The sequence below is a fragment of the Amblyomma maculatum genome, chromosome 10, assembly GCF_055883805.1.
Source record: "Amblyomma maculatum isolate TAMU_Amacu chromosome 10, ASM5588380v1, whole genome shotgun sequence".
In the NCBI taxonomy this organism is placed as follows: domain Eukaryota; kingdom Metazoa; phylum Arthropoda; class Arachnida; order Ixodida; family Ixodidae; genus Amblyomma; species Amblyomma maculatum.
Genome location: NC_139353.1, coordinates 142,907,101 through 142,925,468, shown reverse-complemented (window position 1 = coordinate 142,925,468; position 18,368 = coordinate 142,907,101). Strand labels below are relative to the sequence as shown.

The 18,368-nt window shown below is 43.5% G+C and overlaps 1 protein-coding gene across 3 annotated transcripts in view; it reads right to left on the bottom strand.

Annotated features, from left to right (window-relative positions):
- LOC146177596 (cytochrome P450 2B9-like) overlaps nucleotides 1-14,347 on the bottom strand; it is a 30,776-nt gene extending 16,429 nt beyond the window's left edge. For 2 of the 3 annotated variants that reach the window (XM_084580512.1, XM_084580513.1), the window contains exons 1-5: nucleotides 14,158-14,347; nucleotides 12,945-12,981; nucleotides 10,493-10,739; nucleotides 9,941-10,065; nucleotides 3,755-3,861 (exon numbers count right to left, since the gene is read on the bottom strand). In XM_084580512.1, coding sequence (XP_084436638.1) covers nucleotides 3,755-3,861; nucleotides 9,941-10,065; nucleotides 10,493-10,739; nucleotides 12,945-12,963 — 498 coding nt within the window. In that variant the 5' untranslated portion in view covers nucleotides 12,964-12,981; nucleotides 14,158-14,347. The remainder of the gene's footprint in view (nucleotides 1-3,754; nucleotides 3,862-9,940; nucleotides 10,066-10,492; nucleotides 10,740-12,944; nucleotides 12,982-14,157) is intronic. The other variant, XM_084580514.1, reaches the window with a different exon arrangement.
- Nucleotides 14,348-18,368: the final 4,021 nt, after the last annotated feature.

The window sequence follows — 18,368 nt, the reverse complement described above, 5'->3', positions numbered from 1 at the left end:
ATCCAGATTTGCAATTTGTCCCGTCGTGAGTTACATATGAAAGCAATGTGATCAGCAAATCGCAGACAACTGGCGTATTTTCCATCAAGCTTTATCAATTACTCCCATTAATCCAAGATTCTGGCAGTTTCATAAGCAAGCTGCGAATAGTTGTGAGTAGATCGTGTCTCCCTCCTAAACTCATTTATAAGATTTCACTTGTTTTTTTTTATGGAAGACTATCGTTGCTTTGTAGCCACTATAGATATCCTGCAGTATTTTCCCATATGATTCATCTACATCTGGTTTTCGCAATGCCTGTATAACTGTAGAGATTTCGACTAATTCAAATGCTTTCTGGATAAATGAATGCTTTGTGTACCGGTTGGTTATATCCCGGGAATTTTTCTATCTAGTTGATAGTATGAATATCACGGTAGATAACCCTTTCTGTAAACGTGGTTGGTTTTTCGCTAAATTGAAGGTTCCCCTGATTTTAGTATAAATACCTTAGGAAATATCTTGTTCATAAGGGATTTCAAGTCATTAGCTGCCTGTTTATATGGATTGCGATACATTTATCGAGTGTCTTTCCAAGATTTGGATACCGTCGGCGTAATCGGAGTTTTGCGTATACATGGTTTTGTTTTTGTAGCCCAATATGGGGGGGGGGGGGGGGGCGCAGGTTTTCGACGCACCTGACGGTAATTCGTCTTCTCAGCTACTCTCCCCGTTTCCTTTTAATGACATCGATGGTGCAGCATTATTGGTTCCCATTTTGCGGCGGCCCTCGATGCTATTCTTCTAGGTACATACACTTTGCTATTTGCCTAGGCTTTTATAGTGCTCCTCTATTAATTCATATATATTTTAAGCATACAGCGGTAATATACCATGACATGAGCATGCTACATAGAAATAGGCACGCGCAATTGTAGTTAATATTTGATGCTGCAAAAAGGCACGTTATGAATTCTAGTAACGCTAGGAACAATCTACTTAGCGGTGCGAAGTTTTCTGCTTTTCCTATTCACAGTCGTCTGGACGTGGATTTATCACTTTATTTGGAGCGATAGCTGCACCAAGATTTATTAGGAAGGATCGCAGCTACGCACGGCTACCTCCACATTATTCAAGATGGTTGTGATTGTTTACGATTTAGAAAGTTAAATGCCAAAACAGACTTAGGTTATCAGGGGCAGTGCAGGAATCAGGGTACTTTTGACTGCCTAGATTTCTTTAACGTACACTAATATCAGAAAGTATATAAAAATTGGCGGGATTCAAACCCGGGTTGCCAGGTCGAGCGCTCTCGCCAATCACCTACCGAAGGGTGCTCTAGATAATTCTAGTTATACTTGTTCTTTATCTCTTGGTGTTTTCCTGTCGACTTTAAATTGCGCGCTACTAGCACCAGCAGCCGTTTTGTAGTTCGGTGACCGCAGAGCAGGATTTGTGTTATCCTCAACTGCGTGAAATTGATTTACTTGCGGGCAAAAATAAGCCCAGAGGAGATTATTTGTGGGCGTCGTCAATCCCTTTGTTTGTTGTCTGCGCATTTTGATAAAACCTCCGACGCGATACCTGGATATAAGACCGTCTAGTTCAAGTCCCCGTTATCCACTTTGAAGCGACAAGTCTGAGCAAAGGAAACATAGTGGGCGATTATTCTACCCTCCTACGAGTCATTCGCTAATGCCTATGTCGGCTACTGCTATTGATAACACATCCTCAGTTGGTGACGCTCCCGGATATCGGGCGTGAAGAAGTTCATTAGTTAATAGGCTTCAAATGTCTGTATTCCGCTCTTTAGTGCATGCGTCAGCTCCAGAGTGAGATTGATAGTACCAGCCGATTCGTACTTGTTTTCAATTTACCTTCAACTAGCATTTCGGCCCTTTACGTGAAGAATCCTAGAAAAGATTCATAAGTTCTTCTTGCCGAATTTCTTTCATATCATTGGACGATTTCGTTATAAGCAGTGTTAACTCGTACTCGAGGTACGAATTGTTAAATGGAACATTTTTTGGCCTGGTGACCAGAAATACAAGATGTTACTTTGCAGAAATTGACACTGTCAGGAGTAGCATCACTTTAAAAGATCAGGGCGAGAGTATTACTATCTGTGGAAGTTAAACGGGTGAATTCACGAACAACCTGTTTCAAACAAAAATTGATCATAACGTCTAGTACTGTTTCGCTGTTTGTTTTATCGCTTTTTCGAGCTTGAGAACAGGCACAAGTACTTGACTGAGAAAGAATCATCCTGGATACCTTCAGCATAGGTTGATCGTAATGACAGGAAGTTGCATGGATGACGGGGCAGCCTGAGATATCGTTATGATCTTATTCAATGTACGGTGGAAATATTACGACCGGACTATAGCACGCTACTGTCCACTTCGTGTACTAATCCTATAATTTTCAGGGAATCCGATAGGACGTGACTACCGTATTTATTTTTTCACTAAGCCAATAGCGTTTTTTTATAGCCTGCTTTACCACAAGTGTAGTAATTCCATAAAATAATAAAGAGATGTGCCAGGCTATCGTCGTTCCATTACAGTCCGTTTCAACTGTCTACCGCCGTTTCGATCCGCCCCCCCTCCCTCCCCCCATAAAGGGTTAGGTAATTTTGGTTTTCTTTAGGTTATGGGATTTAGCTGCGCAAAGCGACTCAGGCGCTGAGAGACACCGTAATGAAGGACTACAATAATTTAGACCCCCGAGGGTTCTTTAACGTGCACTGGCATTGCACCATGCACGGCCGCCTGACTTTTATGACTTGAGTGAAACAGCGCGAAAGAGGCCCGAAGGCGAAGCGAAGAAAGGACAGGACGCGCTGTTTCACTCAAGTCACAATGAACCAACTAGCCCAGCAAAACGTTCTGCTTAATTGCCTTACTTTTAGCTTCATTATTTTTTTTTCGAAGCTTCTGTTAGTAGCCTTAATTCGGTTCTGCATTCTTGGGCACAGTACTCGAGCCCGGTAACAACTAAACCACCGCGGAGTGGGGTTAAGAACTTTCTGTGTGCTTCTAACTCGGACATAAACGATGCTAAAAAAATCACAGGCGATAAACAACCGCACGCAGAGTTTAGTGCGTTCGCATTAGGTCTCTCATTGCTTCAGAGCATTGTGTTTTTCTGCGTTTTTTTTTTTTTCATTTCACACGTACGTTGTTTGTTATACTGTAGAGGTGGCTCAAATCTCGCGCCATTTTCTCGCGCTTGCTCCGTGCTCATCTGATGGCACTCTTTTGGAGATTTTGCCTTTGTTCTTGTTTTCATCCTGTCATTCTACCATGGTTCTTATGTATATGGAAGCCGTCGATTAAAAGGGCGACACAGCGAAGTACGTCTCTCATATCCGTGAGGCCTACGGCTCGTATATCTGGGCTGATCTGAGCATGACTGAAATTTGGAAAAGACGATACCTAAAGGGTAGAACGAGAGATTGTCTGGTGAAACGCTGTGTTTCTGGAGGAGAAGTTTAAAGCAGTGGCTGTTACTTCTGATTTGCTCGCCCCACTGCGAGTTAGTTTTGTTCTTTCGCCAATACATAATTAGAGTAAGTTTTACTTGTTAGAACGTAGGCACCAACTGTTGCTCCATGATGCGAACAGGCCAATTCACTGAGCATCACGAAATTGTGTTTTAGCGCTTTCGCATTAGAAAAGTCGTGGAGTGCTTCACATGTTTTCCAAAAAATGGACGCCAACGGATGCTGAAGAAAATGCGCGGATAATGAAGGAAGGAACCCGTTAATACTCACAACAATTATAGCTCGCATGCCTGGCTTGCCGTATCCCATTTCACGTAGAAGCTTGAGGGAGAAGCGTCTGTTCACTTCCCACTTCTTGCCTCTATATGCGGAAAAACCTAAGACATACAACAACGTCTTGTTTATAAATGTATCTTGTGTTACATTTTGGCCATTACACTCCCTCATTCTGAGGTATAGCCACTGACTGCAGTACGTGAAAGATCTGGATTGACAAATGTTATTTTCACGCCACTACCACTGCAGAAACCGTGAAATCTAATTTTAGAATATAAGCTATAGATTGCACCTTATTTTCATGTGCCAAGCTGGAGCAGCGTATGTGAACAGCGCCGTCACCAGAGCAGATACCTTTCAAACGATTTTAAAACTTCTTTGTGAACAGCGTCATGTCTAAGCAATTCTCGTAGCTGCTGATGACATAAAACGAGTATCACCAGCTGCATTATCTGTCGCATGTTTTGCGCAGTGGTAGTGTTTGTTCGCTGTAAGTGGTAAGCGATTTCAACTACATTGTTTACAGAGGTAACTGCCTTTCCTTATTATCTTCTTGGCCACAGCATACAACGAAGCTTGCTTGCAGTTTTGAGGTGAGAATCATCGCGCGGTTGAGCTTGATTTTGTTTTACAATGACACACAATCAGCCCTATCATTATCCAGTTGTTACGAGAGAAAAGTTGTGTTTTTAAGAGTCAAGTAGGTCTACTCGCACGTTACCGGGCAGGCTGCGTGTTTGTCTCGTAACACACGCCACGACATTGAGCCGAATGGCTGCGCTGTACGTTGACTTTGATTTTTAAGACTGTGACTCCGGGATAAAGGGACAAAATTAGCATGACATTATCAATACAGTTGCTCTTGGAGCACAAAAGAGGCAACGAAAATATTATATTGCTACGAAGACGACGAATCGGACAGTGGCGCGGGGCGGAGCGCTCGCGCGAGGCCCGCTTGCCATTAAAGCATATTTCATCGTCATGTCATCACGTCGTTCTGTTTTTATTGTGTCGCCGTGTTCCATGGCTTCTCAAGCCACCACGTAACATTTGATTGGAGGTGCGGTTCATCCCTATCCTCGCCTTGCACCGTCGACAACAGCCGTACGCCGGGTCCATCGGCCGAAAGCCCCTGAAGATCGCCGCCCAGCTCCGCCCCAGCCCTTTCTGCACAGACCCGACCAGCTACTCTCCTCAGCCGCATCTCCAGCCCTGACCACAACACACGACGACCAGGATGAGCCCAAAGCCGATCCCGACCGACCCCACGACGAAGCGACCTCACGACCACTCGAGCGACGACTGCACCTCCGCCTAAGCCGTCCGGCGCGTCCATGGGCCTTGGCTTTCGGCAAACGGGGAACATTGAACTTGATGCTCCGGGGCAAGCATTAATCCCATCTTCGCATTCATTGCGGTGGCAAGCATTTCATCTCCGAGTCCTCCGACTGTGTTCATTTGTCACATCATGCATTGGATTACAAGCAGTCGATCGGGACGGTCACTCTCGGTGGCCCCGGGTCATGTTACGAAGACGACGAAGCGGACAGCGGCGTGGAGCGGAGCGCTCGCGCTAGGCCCGCTTGGCGTTAAAGCATATTTCATCGTCATGCCATCAGGTCGTTCTGTTTTTATTGTGTTGCCGTGTTCCATTGCTGCTCATGCCACCACGTAACAATATACTCATTGAAACGAGGCTTGGCGCTCTATGCATAGGTTTCCTCAGTGAGCCATCAAATATTTTACTGAAAAATGCAATCAACGTAAGGCTGGTGCTATCATGGCACATAGAGACATGGCTTGGAGGCAGTGCCACGATTGCAATCATGGAGTTAAGTAAGTGTGGGGAGATCATACGGGCTCTGAGGTAGCAGTTAAGTAAGTGTGGGAAGACCATACGGGGTCTGAGGTAGCAGTGACGTATGCGTGAATCTATTAGCAATTGTACAGCAAGAGTCAGAAAGAGCTAATATAATTCGTAAATTTCTGGGCAACAATCATGCAGAGAATGAGTTTTGATCTTGCAATGAAAATGTAGATGAAAAAGCTACTTTTATTCAGCTTCATCATCATATGTGTTGGAAAAGTTCGATTATTTGCTTTCATATGGTGAGAATTAGTCGCTCGAAAGTAGCTTAATATTTATATGCATGATCAGTTAAACTACCTAAAAGCCTCCCTGGATGGTAGTACACGGATACTAAGTGCTTTAGATTGCACAAATGAATATTGCTATATTGTTTCAAACGCAAAGCTCGAAATGGTATACTTATAGCTCCTCTTTCCTTATTGCGAAGGCGTGTCTACTACATGCCGCTTTAAAAATGAGTACTGATATCTGTTAGTAGGCAGAGTCCTTTTGATTGGGCCCTCTATAAGAAGCAGCTACTGCACACCTGAAATATTATTTGATCAGGAAAAAGAGCAGCTTTTTAGGTGATTCTCGGTGACTGGATGCTTGTTGCAAGTAGGCTAAGAACTCCGGCACTACAGAGCGTTATCACCAGCTATTATATTTTTGCTTCCACTCAACTCGCTAGAGATGTAAGTTGCTGCTGAAATATAAGTAATGTTTTAATAAAACACCATTATCTTAGGCGCAGGCACAGGAGTCATCAGAAACACCCAGCTATTATAAAGATAACAGATTAAGCTTCCTTGAAAAAACTTACATGCATAACAAAACACATGGCAATTTGTTCTATGCATGCTCATTTTCATCGGAAACACATTTTAATTTTATAAGATAAAAGCCTTCATGCTCCTTTAGATGTGTACTGTAGCTGTGAAGTAGAATGCAGTAAGATAAGTGCGACACGCGCACCTCATGGGTTGCAATTCAGGATGGGAATTACGCTCGTTTTTAAAGCGAAGTCGTAGCATGTTAAAGCATCCTAGATTCAAATCAATTCACTTTATGTTCCAGTTTTGCTTAAGGTTTCCTCGATAAAAGCTGCTCGAGCAGCTAAGTCCAGGAAACCGTTGCAAGGCATGGCGTGCACAGCAAGCGTGACAGCAAAATGCAACCGTGAATATATACAAACAATGAAAACTTGCAATATATAGCAGAGAAGAAACACCAGGAAGACACAAGCATAAAAAATTCATTTTCCGTACAGAAGTAACATAGCTGCAAGGTAAATAGAAAAAATATAAGATTGATACATTAATGCAAATCATGCAAATAACGCACAGATAAACAATACAAACCAACATCGTTGTCATCTTCAACTTCCAGCGATGCAGGGCATATATGTCACAATATATTCATTTATAATTTTACAAAATAGCTCAGTAGTTCTTTTCTGATAAAGCCAGCAGTGTTTTCCATTCAAAGTGCGAAGGAGGCTATGAGCTAAAGACTGCAATTTGTAGTTGTTGCGAAAAATGGTAGATGGATGGATGGAATATAGGAGCGTCCCCTTTGAAACCGGGTTGTAGCAGTAGCTATGATGCTCATTTTTCTCCCTATATCTTAATTATTGATTTAGAATGGTTAACTAAACCATCATTATATTTATTAAATTTTGTTCCTACATTACTAACATTATGTCACTTCTGTGCTTTTAAGCCACCAATCTTCCAGTCGTTTTTTGCTAGTTTCCACCGCCGGTTTATTCACCCGGCCACTGGTATCTCTAAACCCCACAGCTTCAGGAACAGTGATTGCGCCTGCACCAACTTCCGGATGGATACCATTACATTCGAGTATAATATGGTCAGTTGTTTCACTGGAGTTTCCACATACAGCACATGCGTCATCTCCATTGTTAAATTTCTTTTTGTAGCTGCGTGTTCTAAGGCACCCTGATCTAGCTTCAAAAAGTAGGGCACTGCCTCTTGAGTTATCAAAGAAATCTTCCTTCCTGATCTGCATTTTCCACTTTCGGTATAATTCCACACACTGTTTCTTTTCCATGGAATTTATCCGATTTTTACCTTCTGTGTTTTTCACCTGTTGCCTAATGCTCTTTATTTCTCCGTATTGTCCATATATCACGTTTCCTTGCGTCCACCGAAGTATGGCGCAATTATAAAGCTGCCAATGTTGTTTAATATGGTATGGCATTGGTGGAAGAAAAATACATTGTTTGCAGAAGACGGAATTCACACAGATTGTCGATGCGAATAATGTTATAATTCGAAAATATATGTTGTGGGACAAGATTGTTCAAGGTTAGCAATCAGACAAACAATTCTTTTTTGTAGCAAGATTAATTTATCCATATTAGTCTTTGTCGTCTAGCCCATACTGAATTGCAGTGAGTTAAATGGGAATGGAAGAATGCATAATAAATCTTAACTTTACATTTTAAAGGCAGTGCTGCGACATTGTGACAGTACACCTACAACTGAAGAAAGTTTTTGCAAAGATAATTGATGTGCGTTTTCCAACTCAAGTTAGATGCAAAATATACTCCTAATGCTGTATGCTCTTTATGAATGTCAATCATTGCCTTTCAAAACATAAACATAATTGTAATGCAAGCTTTTAAATTTTTGCAAGATTGCGAACAATAATTGACAACATCTCAAAATATGGCGTCCTTCATTGGCAACCTAATGTTTCGAGAGATGATATACGACATCCATAGCTTTTTAGGATCAGTAAATTGGAATCGGGTGGCAATGAAATTCGGCCAGGTACCCAAGACTGCAAATCAGGCACACATTTGATAGCTTCGCGCTGCAATGCAAATGCCGCTCCTAAGTCAGGCCCATTACCGTCGTTCTTTTATTTACAAGTCCTTTTTTGAACCGAGACAATAAAAAACGTTATAAAAAATATTGACCACGCTTTGTGTTGTCAGCAGTCCTCTACAACGTTTCCCAGGAGGTTTCGTGTTAGACTGTATTCAAAGAAGACATCGGTGTAAAGCTGGCTTGATCTTGCACGTTCCGCTCATTTCAGTTTGTAACGTTGGTGTAAATATAAGCAGGAAACAGTAGTACCGTTCAACCGATGACTGCTAAGTAAGCTAGCTAAAGAAAGAAGGCTGCGTTTTTTCTTCATGTTTAACACTGAAAGTCTTGTGTGGACAGAAATTTTTATGATCAACTCAAAAATGCAAGTGGCTGTAGCGGCTACGTTAACGTCCTTTTTTTGCACTGAACCAAATTTGCCAAAGTTTTCGCTGATTAGGACTTCTTTCTAAATGAACTGCGCTGCACTTTCCATGCGCGAGTTCGCGCAGGTCGTAATTTTAATTATGGTGCCAGCCTGGAATGAGCTACATGCGTTCAGAGATTTGTGCCTGTATTATTGTTGTTGCTATCGTTAAATATTTTTCATCCGAAGGTAAATGTATATGGAGTAGGATCAGGCAGACGGAAGCTCTACAGGTCTGGCGGCGTTGGCAGCGCACATGCATGCGGACGTCCATTGCGGACGTGCCGGAATTCTTAGGTAGGTTGCTGGTATGTGGGCAGTGCATCCTTCTGAAAATACGAATGTCACCATCTTCTGCCTACATCCTGTATACTAACTTTCGGGCGTTGCTGTGTGCGGAATTGTTGCGTGGAGACCACCTCATTTTCGCTTGCAAACAACGCATTACTTATCACAAAACTCGCGCCAAGATATTGGCGTGAAACCTTCAAAACAGCATTTGTTGTTTTTTTAACAGCCGCCGTCATACAGGCTCATCACTCTGATTCCGGACCGCGTATCAGTTCCGTAATCTTTGTAATTGTTAATGCTCGATGTCGCGAGTCACACCTTTATCAGTTTTGTTGTAGCGGAAGATGCACCGAGATCTGTCTCGAAGGTTCCGGCCACTCGGGTGTCTTTCCACAATGTTCCAGCCCGTCCTGGTAGCTGTTTGCGACGTTATCTAGATTGTTCTGTGCAGACTTTAAATTGAGCGTTGCCGAGTGTGACGAGCATTCTTTGTTCGACGATCGACGAGCACGTTTCTTGCTATCGCCGCCGATGAATTGCTTAGTTCTTTTGCGGGCGCAAGTCAGCCCAAATAAAGAGTTTCTTCAGTGCAATCATCGACCCCTTCATTTGTGTCGTCGACTCCGTCACCACTACGTGACAATATTTTAGTTTTATATGTGATACTTTTCGTTTTGCTTATTTTGACTGTTATTATTGGGAGAATGAGCTTAGAATCAGTAGGTGACAGTTGTAGTCGGAAACAATGAGAGAACCTCTCTCATGATAGATCAACTTACCAACGTCTATGCTTGCACCCTGCACCCAGTCTGGTGAACGATCAAGCAAGTGCTTGTGACTCAAGTACGTCCTGATTGAGTTCAAATCGTTCAAGATGATCGTTTGGGATAGACCAGCTTTGATTCTGCGAAAAGAGAATAAAATGGGCTGTGAATGACGAGTGTTGCTGGATGATGGCTGGCGGCGCGAGGTGCTTATCACGATTAGCGGCGACAGTTGTAAGCACCAACCAGTGAATGATCTTGTCTTCTGCCCCGTCTCAAAGATGTAAAGGGCTTGTTTTTTCGCGAATTGCTTTCCACACTGCTATTTCGCGGCTGCTTGAAAGCAGCTACGGTGCAGTACGTGCGCGGAGAACTTCCTGTGAGACAAGCGATGTAGTAAAACATACTTTCTTGTCTTGATGGCTGCGCTGCAGTCCCAGGCGAATCGTGCTTTTGAAATTATCTGAAAGCTGCAAACTCACCTGTTTCTAGAAAGCAGCGAACGTCTTACCGCAACAAGCCAAAATGGATCGAGATGACTAAGCGATAATCTAAGGTCTTACCTACCTGACAACGGATCCGTAGGTGGAGGACAAAGCGAAGGCCTTCTTGGCATTCGGGCCTTTCAGCAATATATCCAAGCATCCCAGGAAGGGTACACCGGCCGGTCCCGGAGGAAGCTGAGGCCCATCCTGTTCATGGTTCTTAAGCTTCCGAATTCCTCCAAGCCACCAAAGAAACACGTACAAAAAAGAGGCGATTGCGCAGGCGGCAGCTGCTGCGTCGAACATCCCCACACTACTTGTCCTTGCACCTACAGTTGGACGAAACCGGAAATGGCTCTTCGTGTGAGTTTACGCTAGCTTAGAGAACTGCACTCTGCTTTTACTACACTCCCATTCATAGTGCTTCCTGAGGCCGGAGAGACACCTTTATTATTTATCCGCGATCGAGCGGTTATCACTTCATAGGCCCATGACACCAGCTCCGGCTGCTACAATTGGCCCACATCATAATATCGTGTTGAAGACACGAAGTTTGAGAGAAGAGACTGGAAAAAATGTTTGCTGCAATTTTGATAGATTTTTGTTACAGGCTGCATCAACTCTTTGAGAGCAAGATCAAGGAGGAACGAACACACCTAGGAGTACATAGCCATGAAGATGTTATGTGTGTATGGACAGATAGTCTCTTCGCTGCTAGCACTGTGCATGTTTTTAGAATATACTTTCTTTTTGGACCTGATACGAGTTTCGGTGCGAGAAAGTGCCAAGTGTGAAAGGGAGACAAAGCAATTAGAAATAAGCGATCATTACTAGACTCGAGAAATAATTGAATGAAATTTTTATTTTAATGTGTGTGTTGTAAACTGCATCATAAGGTGAGTGGGCACCACGGTACCAGCATCAACGTGGCCTACATTCCGCCTTTCTGCTTTTCGCAGGCGTTCCTGGCGTTTCTTTTGCTGATGTCAGCGCTTGCAACAGAATCCTCAGCGGCCTGTGCAGATTGTATTTAACTACCAATAGTCAACGCCTTTCTTGATAACTACGTCCTGCTTCATCGAAGCTGCCAGGTGCGTCGACCCAACTACCCCTACACGTCATCTACGGTGACGTCAGCCCCCAGCACTTATTTGAACTCCTGGCAGTGCAACATCGTCTTCAGTGCGCAATGGAATAGCAACAGCAACATCGCCTACATTCCGCATTTCCGCTCTTCACAGGCGTTCCTGGCGTTTTTATTGCTATGGTCACTTTTGACACTGTCTTCAGTGGGCACCGGTGTACAACAGCACCATGGCCTCCATTCCGCCTTATGCTCTTCGCCGACGTTCCTGGCGTTTCTTTTGCTACGATCAGCACTTGCAACCGATTCCTCAGCGGCCTGTGCAGATTGTATTTCACTACGAATCGTCAGCGCCTTTCCTAATAACTACGTCCTGCTTCATTCACCCAGCCAGATGAGCCGGACCTACGGCCCATATACGCCATATACGGTGACGTCAGCACCTATTTGAATTCCTGGCAGTGCGACACCATCTGCAGTGGGTAAAGGTGTAGCAACAGCAACATGGCCTGCATTCCGCCTTTCTGCTCCTCACAGGCGTTCCTGTCCACTCTTTTGCTATGGTTCCGATTCCTCAGCAGCCATTCCAGAATGTATTTGATCGTCAACGCCTTTCCTGATAACTACGCCCTTATTCATCCACCCAGCCAGTTGAGCTGACCCGACGGCGCATATACGTAATCTACGGTGACGTCAGCCCCCAGCACCTATTTGAACTCCTGGCAGTGCGAAACTGTCTCCAGTGGGCACAGGAGTAGCAACAGCAGCATGGCCTGCATTCCGCCTTTCTGCTCTTCGCAGGTATTTGAGCGTTCTTTCTTTTATGCTAAGAAGAGCGATGGTATCTGCTTGTTGCGGCTCCCGTGCCCAAAAGTGCTTTTTGAAATTAATAGCGAGTATTTTCATATGTATGTGCTATTACGTTGCTGTGGCGACATCGCATGTAATCCTGGGCCCGAACACCCGATCAGATTCACTTCACGAAACGCAGATATTATCTAATCAATCTCCGGAACAAATGGCGGCACTCTTTAGGCTCCGTAAGGATATTCAACTACGATCTGTTCAGTCTTCAAAGTGTCAATCAGAATTGGCCGCCGATGTTAAAGCAATCACAGCTAGCCAAGGAATATGAAAACCAAGATCGGCTGCATTGAAGAAAGACTGGAAGCTCTTGATAAAAAACAATCTCTTGATGAGTTTGAGGAGCCTTTCAAATGTTTCCAGGAATCTTTGAAAATCTGTAACACACAGCTTGATTCCTTGCAGTCTAGGTTTAACGACCTTAAAGACGGATCACGAAGAAACAATATAATATTTGATGGTTTCCGCGATTCTCGGGAGCCGTGGGAAGAATCTGAGGCCCTTATCGTCAACACACTAAAAAGTGTTCTTGTCAATTTATCGGACTTGGCAATGGAATGGGCTCATCGCATCGGTTCGTACTCACCTGGTAAATGCCGTCCCATTATTGCAAAATCCAGCCACTACAAAATAAAAGAAAAAGTGTTATCCGTCCCCAAAAAGCTAAAAGAAAAATACATTGCGATATGGGATAACTACTCATCCGCGACCCGCCATACTCGAAATAAACTAATAGCATTTGCTATGAATTTACCGGGGGTTCTCCTCTTCCATCTGCACTACAAACAATTATCAGTAAACAAGAAGCTGTACATGTATGACCATGAAAACGACAGCGTAGTAGAATGTGCGTCACCTCCATTGTCTGCTGATTCGCAGCTGTGTGCTTCATCCCCTATGCATAGCGTGCCGCGACGTGCAGAGGAAATCGTGATTCCCCATGTCTGTCCTGTTCATTAACATTCGAAGCATTAAAACAAACGTGACCCGTTCACCTTCAGAGTAGACACATGACACCCTGGTATCACAGTACTTACTCAAACTTGCTTGCATGCGCATGTTCGAGATCATGAAATTTTCTTAACTGCACATCGCTACTCAGTTTATCGCTGCGACTGTACGATAAGAGAAAGTGGCGGTGTTCTTCAGGCTATTAACAAAAACGTACATTCTCAGCACATTTGTATCGTTACGAACTTTAACATAGTCTGGGCAATCATTGAAATAAATTTCCAAACATTATAATTGGCGCATTTCATCTTGCTACTACTCACTCCACCTCCTTTGTTAAAGAACTGCACGACGCAATCAACATCTTCCTAAGCCGCCATCCATTCTTGCCCTTGTTTTTGCTTGGCGAGTTCAATAATTCGAACCTACACTGGAATAACGATCCCATTATCATACCTCCTTTCGCCACGTTAGCCAAAGATTTTCTCGACCTGTGCGCCTTGTTCTCTTTCAGTCAACTCATAGCACAGTCTACCAGAGCCACACCAAATGTAGCTGATAGTGTGCTAGATTACGGCCCGATTTTATTTCGAACATCACTTATTTACTTCCTTTGAGCGATTATCCTCTTATTCATATCAGCATAAACATTTGACGACCACAAATCAGGAAAAAAGACTAAAACCATTTCGAACTACAAAAATGAAGATTTTGATTCTATTATCAGTTAGCTTGGCACATTCCTTCATTCTTTCCTCCCTGGTTTTGATGACCGCAATGTTCAACAAAACTGTGACATGTTTACTGCTAAAATTAACGAACTAACAGAATAGTTAATTCTCACTTACACTGTTTCCTCTGACGGTAAGGCTCCTTGGTACAACGCCCACGCGAAGCGCTTGTCTAACAAAAATTGGCAGTGGCTTAGCTTTGCTATGCGGATATACGTTGCGTAAAGCATGCGCAGTAGCCCTCGGCGGAACTGTTGTAACCACGGCTCCGGCTGAAGGTCACGCGTTGGAGAGGAGCGCACGCCGGCTGCTGCGGCGGAGAGGAGAGCGCAGCAGCTGTGGCTACAAAATAGGACATCCACGCGCAGAAATTTCCGATGCTGGGGACGTTAACATAGTTACGAGAAGACGACGACAAAGTGTTTTCTTCCCTTCCCTCGCGGAAGGGTCAAGGATATTGACTGAAGTAGGATTGCTCTCGCGCATGCGCATAACGGGCGTCGCACACTCACGCAAAACTCGGCTCTGACCCGCATAGTGCAGCTTTACGCTACAAAAAGAACCGTTTGTATCATCATCATCAGCCTGATTATACCCACTGCAGGGCGAAGGCCGCTCCCATAATTTCTCCACTTAACCCGGTTCTGTGCTAGCTGCATCCACTTGACCCCTGCGAACTTCTTAATCTCATCCGCCCACCTAACTTTCTGCCGCCCCCTGCTACGCTTTCCTTCCCTTGGAATCCAGTTTGTTACCCTCAGCGACCATCGGTTATCCTCTCTTCGCACTACATGTCCTGCCCATGTCCATTTCTTCTTCTTAATTTCCACTAGAATGTCGGTAACTTGAGTTATTTCTCTCACCCACTCTGCACGCTTTCTATCTCTTAATGTTACCCCTACCATTTTTCGTTCCATAGCCCTCTGGGTTGTCCTCAACTTAAGTAGAACTATCTTGGTTAGCCTCCACGTTTCAGCCCCATAGGTGAGTACAGGTAAGATGCAACGGTTGTATACTTTCCTCTTGAGCGATACCGGTAAGCTGCTAGTCATAACCTGCGAGTGCTTGCCAAATGCGCTCCATCCCAATCTTATTCTTCTTGTTATTTCCTTTTCATGGTCCGGATCTGCGGTTACTACCTGTCCTAAGTAGACATATTCGCCTACTACTTCCAGTATTTCGCTACCTAATGTAGACTGCTGTTCCTTCCCGAGGCTGTTGAACATTACCTTAGTCTTCTGCATATTGATTTTCAAGCCTACCTTTCTACTTTTTCTGTCTAGGTCATCAATCATTATTTGCAGTTCATCCCCCGAGTTGCTTAGCAAGGCAATGTCATCAGCAAATCGCAGATTACTGAGGTATTCTCCATCTACCCTTATCCCTAACTGCTCCCATTCCAAGTCTCTGAATACTTCCTTTAAACAAGCTGTGAATAGTACTGGGGAGATTGTGTCTCCTTGCCTAACACCTTTCTTGATGGGAAGTTCGTTACTTTCTTTATGCAGAACTATGGTTGCTGTGCAGCCACAATATATATCTTCCAGCACTTTCACGTACGGCTCGTCTACCCCCTGATTTCGCAATGCCTGCATCACCGCGTTTGTATAGATCAGCTAAAATATCTACTCACACTGCAACATGGGAAGCCTACAAACCTGCATCCAACGACTATACCACAGCGCCCAAGGAAGCAAAAGATAGATTTTTTTTTTTTCAGAAAACCTTGCCATCTAAGCTATCTACTGACGCGAAAAAGTTTTGGGGCATTATGAACCCGAAGCATGACGCCGTAATAAACTTTGTTGATGACGTTGAAAACGTAATTCCTCCTGTAGATTCTGCAGGCATTCTTAATGATGTTTTTACACGCAACGTTTCCAAAAGTACCCATTCCACTCGTCCAGCTACAAAATCGTATGACTTTTCCGTCATCTACCCTTTATTATTTAACCAGTCGGCGTTGTAAAAGTAATAAGATCACTGAAACGCTTATCTTCTCCTGGCTTTTACGTAAGTATTCCAAAGTTTCTGAAAAACACTAACTCATATTTTTCTGTTATACTTATAAAGATATTTCAGCAATCGCTTGACGATGGTTCACTGCCTGCATAATGGAAGGTTGGCAAGGTGATTCTTCTCTTCAAATCAGATACAACACATTGCCCCCTTAACTAACAGCCAGTGTCTTTACCCAGTATACCATATAAACGTTTTGAAAATATTCTTTTTTCTAATGTTTTCCAATTTCTTGGAAGCTAACTCGTTCTTCTCACAATTTTAACACGGCTTCCGCCAGACATTTCATGTGAAACGCAATTAGTATCGTTCATTCATAAACTGACCCTAATACTTAATCACTCTTCCGTTGCTGACCTAATATTTCTAGATTTTTTAAAAGCATTCGATAAAGTATGTCATAGCCTATTAATCTACAAACTGTATCAACGGAAACTTGATCCTAAAATTCTGTACTGACTTGCAGTTTTCCTAACTAACCGTTCACAGTTCGTCTCAGTTAACGATGTAACCTCGAAACAAAGTTCAGTTCACTTGGGAGTACCACAGGGCTCTGTGCTCGAACCTCTTCTTTTTCTAATTTACATCAACAGCTTACCTCCCAGTGCTTCGCCCTACATTAACGTCTTCGCTGACGACGGTGTACTTTTCACCGAAATAAGCTGTGATGATGATGTAACCAGGCTTCAATCAGATCTTAACGCTGTTTCTACATGGTGTAATTTATGGTTAATGGAACTGAATGTTAACAAATGTAAATTCATGCGTGTATCAATAAATACTAAGAAACAGCCTTTGTACTTTCTCAATAACGTACCCTTAGATCCGGTACTACTTACAAGTATCTTGGCATCAATAAATACTAAGAAACAACCTTTGTACTTTCTCAATAACGTACCCTTAGATCCGGTACTACTTACAGGTATCTTGGCCTTCATGTTACCTCTGTTTTAACTGGGAACGTTCACGTCACGCATATAGTCTCCAATGCAAATCGGATGCTGGGAACTTACGACGCAAATTTTCTGAAGACCTTCTTCCTTAAAAGTTGTCTTTTATAAAACTCTAATATGGCCCAATCTCGAATACGCCGCGCCAATATGGGATCCAGGCCAATTAAACTTAACGCAGACACTGGAAATGCCCAGAGTAACTCTACTAGTTTTATTCTTTCAGCCTACAACAGAACTGCGAGTATCACTGCTGTGATATCTAGCCTTACCTTATCCTTGTCCTCACGTCGCAAAATGTTCCCTCTGTGTTTTTTTCATAACTTATTTCCTGGCCCACAGTTTAGTGCCGAACTTACCTCACCTCCCTCGTATGTTACTCTAAGACTTCACCATATTCATAAGGTTGGCATCCCGTTCTGCAGAACAAACGCTTTCTTTCGGTCGTTTGTACCGCGCACATCGAATGAGTGGAATCCCCTTCCTTCATTGACGGCCATCTTCACTGACCACCAATTGTTCAAGAACGTCATAGCTAATCCTGTGTAACTGTTAGACATTCTTCATATTGTTCTTTCTTTCTTGCCCGTAAAAGCTAACAATATTGCCGCGAAACCTTCAAAACAGTATTTGTTGTTTTTTAACAGCCGCCGGCATACAGGCTTATCACTCTGGTTCTTTACCGTGTATCAGTTCCGTAATCTTTGTTTATTAATGCTCGATGTCGCGAGTCGCACTTTTATCAGTTTTGTTGTAGCGCAAGATGCACCGACATCTGTCTCGAAGGTTCCGCCAACTCGGGTGGCTTTCCACAATGTTCCAGCCCGTACTGGTAGCTGTTTGCGACGTTATCTAGATTGTTCTGTACAGCCTTTAAATTGAGCGTTGCCAAGTGTGAAGGGCATTCTTTGTTCGACGATCGACGAGCACACTTGTTTCTATCGCCGCCGTCGAGTTGCTTAGTTCTTTTGCGGGCGCAAGTCATCCCAAATAAAGAGTTTCTTTAGTGCAATCATCGACCCCTCATTTGTGTCGTCGACCTCGTCACCATTACGTGACAATATATACTAAGCAGCCATTCTTTTTTCTTCTGCTTCAATAAATCCAGTTGGTAAACATTTTTGTATGTTTTGTACCCACTCACTTCTATATAAGCGTAACGGCCGAGAGGGTATAATAAATAAACGAAAAAATCGTCAATAACTCTAACATTCGTACACTATTACGAAGCTAACCTAACTGTTAATATTAAAGCCCCCCCCCCCCCCCATTTGCGATCTCTGCCTGCCTAAATCATGACTTTATGTAACCTAAACATCATGCCCACGCCACCAGGTTTGAATGGTGAAGCTGGCGCGA